General features: G+C 36.5%; 1 protein-coding gene across 1 annotated transcript; it reads left to right on the top strand.

Moving 5' to 3' along the window:
- The first annotated feature begins 246 nt into the window (after positions 1-246).
- On the top strand, positions 247-4,987 carry LOC142350289 (uncharacterized). Its single transcript, XM_075402084.1, has 5 exons — positions 247-503; positions 713-840; positions 3,242-3,365; positions 3,808-3,975; positions 4,576-4,987. Exons 1-5 carry the CDS (start codon positions 296-298, stop codon positions 4,899-4,901), a joined length of 954 nt encoding a protein of 317 aa, XP_075258199.1. The 5' UTR covers positions 247-295; the 3' UTR covers positions 4,902-4,987.
- The last annotated feature ends 369 nt before the right edge of the window (positions 4,988-5,356 follow it).

Below are 5,356 nucleotides of genomic sequence, written 5' to 3'. Positions count from 1 at the left end.
TCATTTTTGAGTGATCTCTATTGTTCTTACTCCGAAGTAAACATTGTTGCTAAAATTAAAACGATTGCAGCTTAGCAACAAACAGAGAGTGATAGCCGAGTGGACATTGCGTCTGGTCAGGGATCGGGAGGTCCAAGTTTCGAAACCCGGTGTGGTCAACTGTTTTTCCACCTGCCTGTCGTTCGAGAGCAATTCTTCCGACATTAGTCGGTTTATGTTTTCTAACTGTAATTGGCTGTTTTTTCAGATAGGTATGCTTTGACTGCGAAAGAGTAGCTACAAGTTTCTCAACATAATGGTAAAGAGAAATTCAGCGCCGGCTGTGCAGGAGGCTACAAAAAAGAAGAAAGCGGGTTTCAAAATAGAAGATATACTGAGTAACGGTGATTCACCCAGCGCTGTAGTTGACTTTGATGATGATCGCGTGAATCGGATGTCGGAGCAAAGTTTGACTTTCGACGACTACGACAAATACGCGATAGACTTGGCAAAGTACCTATTAGGTCTTTCATGTTTTTTTTTCAATTGCGTTTAATAGATTCAAAAAATTATCAAATGGAGTTTTCATATCTCTGAACTATTTTTCAATCGACTCGAACTCACTACATTGTATATCATCTGATTTTTTCTTACCTTGGCTCCTTCTAGGTTGTAAAAGTGATAAATCTCAGTAACAGCTAATATCAGAACCTCCAAATTTAGCGGTTTTCAGGGAAGCTAGTGGTGCGTTTATTGGATAGTGGCGATGTTCTGACTGGTCGAATTGTAGAAACAGAAGCATATCCTGGAACTACTGATGTCGCAAGTCATTCTTACAGAGGCAGAACTGAGAGAAACAAGGTATGTTAAAGGTCTCGCTCAAACAGAAAGGACTGAAAAATTTCAACTGATTCTGTCAGAAGTTTGAAACAACAACGAAATGTAAATTTTGCAAAACATAAACGTGAAATTGCTTCACTGGAAGCTCCTTCTGTTCAACGTAGACTTGGCTAGAGAGATGAAGTCTTGAGGAACAAAAAGGAACAAGAGAATAGATTATAGGAGATAGAGACGTTCGAGAGCTTGAGACCAGTTATCAGTTGCTCTCGAACGAAGTTTGTAGCAATCATATTAGTGCTGTAGTCTTTTTCAATGCGATTTTTTGCTTGTTTTGCGTGACCGATTTCCCATTTGACACTTTTAACTTCTCAAAAAATGTCCTCAAAAATGGGATAAACGGTAAAGCCCGGAGGGCAGTAGGTCGCTCAGCAGATCTGTTTGTGCCATTGCCGTTTTGGTATCTAAAGTATGCGATTCATCGAAACTGTTGAGTTGACATAATCAATGTGTGAAGGATGGTTCTTAAAAGTTCGAGCTTGACCTCCACCCTCCCTCAGACTCTCCTCAGTCACCCCTTCTTCATCCTCTCCTCGGTTACCCGTCCCCACTACCGCCGTTCGCGCTCCTCCACCTGGCGATTTGCACCACCTCCTAGTCCTGCACTCAGAAACCACCCCCTGTCCACCCCCTAATGTATTGTTTTTTCGATGTTTTTGGATCTGATTTTTAATAAATGGTTTTCCTAATCCATTCATGGTCCATTCTTGGTCTAATTTTATGTTTAGTCAATGAAAGTTATGTGAATTGTGTCAGGACTTGTCCTGCTATGTTTTTTAATAGCCGCCCTCATCTTCTCAGCCGGCTATTATAGCGCTCCTATTTTTTTTTACTTCGTCGAACTTTTTTTCGCTTTACCTTTTTGTCGCTTTTTCGACATTTTGCGTGAAATCTTTTTGACTTCTCTAGGCTAGTTTCACTCTTCTGTCATTCTGTGCAAAGTCCTTCTGAACAGCAGCTGCTGAGCAAAGCAATTCAAAATGAAGAGAGTCAGTATAAAAAAATCAAAGTCAGAAATAGAAACGGGATAAACCCATCAAGCCCATTTTTAGATGCCCGGTACTTGAACTTTGTTCTCATAGGTTTTAGTTACTATCTATAATGCTTATTGGTAATCATACTAGACCCTGTAGCCTCTCACTGAGAGACAGGAGTATGTTCAACTACGAAATTACATCAAAATAAATTGCACTTAAAAATGTTTTTGTACAAAAGTCAATTTTTGTTGATATTTTCTGTTCTTTCAATCCCAATAGAGTTATGGGAATCAACGGGGGCTATTTTCCGGCAATCTGCCGGGTATATTTTACAATTCAAAGAATTTGAATTGTATTGAGGCGTTGTCTTTTTTTTTGAAAGTGTTCATACTTTTTGATTTTTGAAATTAAATTGGGGTGATGATTTTGGTCACGCCGAAACAGGAAGTGGAGCGAAAAAGCGAGTGATTAATAAACTTAAATACATCGAAAGAAAGAAGAGTTAAGAAAGAAAGAAAACAATATTTTGTTTATTGATAAATCGCAGTGACGCCATATGAGACTATTTTGTTTTTACAATCCAAAGAATTAAAAAGGTTTGTTTTTCTGGGCTTTTGTCATTTTTTTTTGTTTTTTTTACAGTAAGAATCAACTTTCATGTGTTTGCTAAGGTATTTTTATGGTAATACCAATTTCAACAAAACATTTTTGGTAAATATCGCTATTGTTCTCAAAGTTTATGAAAACGTTTGTTCTTTTTTTGAGTTCTTTCAGATTAAAGGACCAACGAATTTTTTAGAGCCTGCACATGGGCAGAGTTCTGCATCACAAAGTGATTGTAAAAATTTTGACTTTTAGCTGTTTGTAATTTTTATTTTATCCAAATTTTTAAATATTTTCCGTCTTTTGTGACTCTGCTCGTTTATTTTATGTCTGGCCAGGGTTCTGCTAGCGTCTACTTTAGGTTAGTTATTTGTATATATTTCCATGGAAGAGTTGGTTCGCGGACATTTGTATTAAAAACACTTCAACAAATTAGTTACTAAGAAGCTGAATTTGTATGCGTGACATGGCGTCTTTGTTGCAGCCTTCTATACGTGTTTTCGGGTAATTTGTGTGATAAATGTTTGAGCGTTTATGACTTGCCTCACTCAATGAAATCGACTTCTGCCTTCTCGTAAAGCTAAAATGAGTCTGTAAATTCTATTTAAAAATCAATTTAGGAAACCGTTGCTAGAAATTTATAGGGCTATATTGCTTGGTATGAAATCTGATTTGATAATGATAGAATTTAAAATCGAATTCAGTTTTTAAACGTTTTTTTTTTGTTTGGCCTTGATTAGTCTATCGTGAATGTTTGGTATTGAAACATTTTTTTTCTATAACAGGCTATGTTTATGCCAGCTGGAACGTGCTACGTGTATTACATTTATGGACGTCAGAACTGTGTCAATGTTTCGAGTAAAGACGAAGCTGGCGCTGTTCTCATTCGTGCACTAGAACCTATCGAAGGCAAGGAGGGTTTTGTCATTCAGGTTTTTCTGATTAGCTCAAAAAATTGCACAACACAATTTTTGTCATTTTCCTGGCTGCTCAATCAATATGTCTTTGTAACAATATCATATAATTTATAAAATGCCTATTGTTATAAAACACTGAATTGGTTTTACAGTAGTTTAATGTTCGGCAGCGAATAGAAACCAATGAGGCAGTGTAGTGATGCACTGCGCAAAAATTGATAGTATAGTATATTGAACATCAAAAAATACAATTTAAAATTAAACTTCAATTTAAAAATAGTAGTCATTGTTTTACAGAGTGACTGTAAATCCTTACAATTCTGTAAAAAATAAAAGGATTTCTGTTTATCCGCTTTTGATGATTTTTTTAAGTTCTCTAAGCATGATAAGATTCTGTTGATTTCTCACTAATTCCAAAACCCTCATCACTGAAGGTCACGCAATAATGTTACGCAATCGGAATAGAAAAGAAACCCCAGACCAGATTCAGAAACTGAACGCAATCAAAGATGTGTCAAACGGTCCTGCAAAACTCTGCCAGGCTTTTAATATCACCAAGGATGAGTTCAACTGCAAACCTCTCAATATTGACATCAAATCAGGAACCGTTTCCTTTTTCATCCCGTGAACGAAGTTTGGGCTTATAAGCTCGAGTGAACAAAATAATAGGAGTTTTTAATTGCTCTCGAACAAAGCTCGCGGGTTGGAACTCCTCCCTAGTCAGAAATTTATTCTACGTAGAATTTTCCCTAACCTATGCCCCCTTCTAAATTGTTTGCATCGCCAGTCGTTCGAGAGCAATTCGCCCAACGTTAATCGGTTTATGTGTACTTCTAGGAAGACTAGGTGACATGACAATTTACCCATTGTGCTAAAATAACCTGTGCCAAAGTACCCAGTTTATTCCCTTTGATCTTTTCGTTCATTAATCCGATCGAAAATTAATAAAGACTTGGGATTATAAGCTCTTTCATCATACTTTTGCTAATAAGTTGACCTCATGTTCGATTGCGATAGTTTTATATCAAGACCCAAGGGATGCTGAGGCATGGTCCCTTAAAGTAGTATTACATTTAAAGCTTTGTGGGTGGGCGGAAGGGGGGGGGTACTAACCATTAGTTGACAGACACCGTTATAGGGTAAAAAGAACCAATTTTTGATTTCTTTCCAACGGGCGAAAAGGAAATGGTTACCTTAATCAGACGCCGTAATCGATGAAAAAACACCTCAAACTTCAGAAAACTTAAAAATTGAAATGGACTCAGAGAAAGCTGAAGAAAGTAACGCATTGATCGAAATCAGTGGACAGAAACCGAATTTGGCTACAAATGAGATAAAAGCAGACAATCACAGAATTCCAAATTTATTCTTTATGAATACCAGTTCAGGTGAAGTTTCTGAAGATGAAATTGTGGTTTCGACTAGAGTTGGAATCGATGGCTGTGGAAAAGAAGCGGCTGCTTTGCCCCTTCGATTTTATATCAGAAACAACTTTTTTGTCAGTGTGATCAAAAAGGGTGATTCGTGAAGTTTTTGTTCCATGTTGCTTCAAGCTATTATATTATAGATTGTTTTATGTAAATTTTGTATAAATAAACGCTAGTTGTCCTGTTACTTTTCAAATTATAAATTGAATGGCTGAACTAAGAGTCATAAATAAAGACTCAATCTAATTGATAGCCGGCCTGATTGAAATAATTTCAGATGAAAGTAAGGCTCACAGTTCTTTCGTTAATAAGCCTTCGAGCCCTAAAATTTTTGAGCTGAGGTTGGATTCAGAATGCGACTCAGATATAATCATTTTGTTCTCTATTCACTCTAATAAAATTATTAGATGTAACCTGATATTTGGCGCAAAAAAAACGAAGCAATGATTTCTATATTTATTCTTCGTGAATTCGAATTCGGTTTTAGTTTTAAATAAATAAACCATGTTATCGATTAAAGTTGGAGCAATGGGCTTAATGAGATTGTAATTTTTGA

Source organism: Convolutriloba macropyga, chromosome 12 (genome assembly GCF_964194025.1).
Source record: "Convolutriloba macropyga chromosome 12, txConMacr16.3, whole genome shotgun sequence".
NCBI lineage: Eukaryota > Metazoa > Xenacoelomorpha > Acoela > Convolutidae > Convolutriloba > Convolutriloba macropyga.
This window is presented reverse-complemented; position numbering and strand designations above follow the sequence as displayed.

Excerpts from the sequence above, each read along its gene's own strand:
- LOC142350289 (XM_075402084.1), top strand. The coding sequence starts at position 296 with ATGGTAAAGAGAAATTCAGCGCCGGCTGTGCAGGAGGCTACAAAAAAG. Across the intron at positions 504-712 it reads CTTGGCAAAGTACCTATTAG|GGAAGCTAGTGGTGCGTTTA; the intron begins GTCTTTCATGTT and ends AGCGGTTTTCAG. Across the intron at positions 3,976-4,575 it reads CAATATTGACATCAAATCAG|ACGCCGTAATCGATGAAAAA; the intron begins GAACCGTTTCCT and ends TACCTTAATCAG.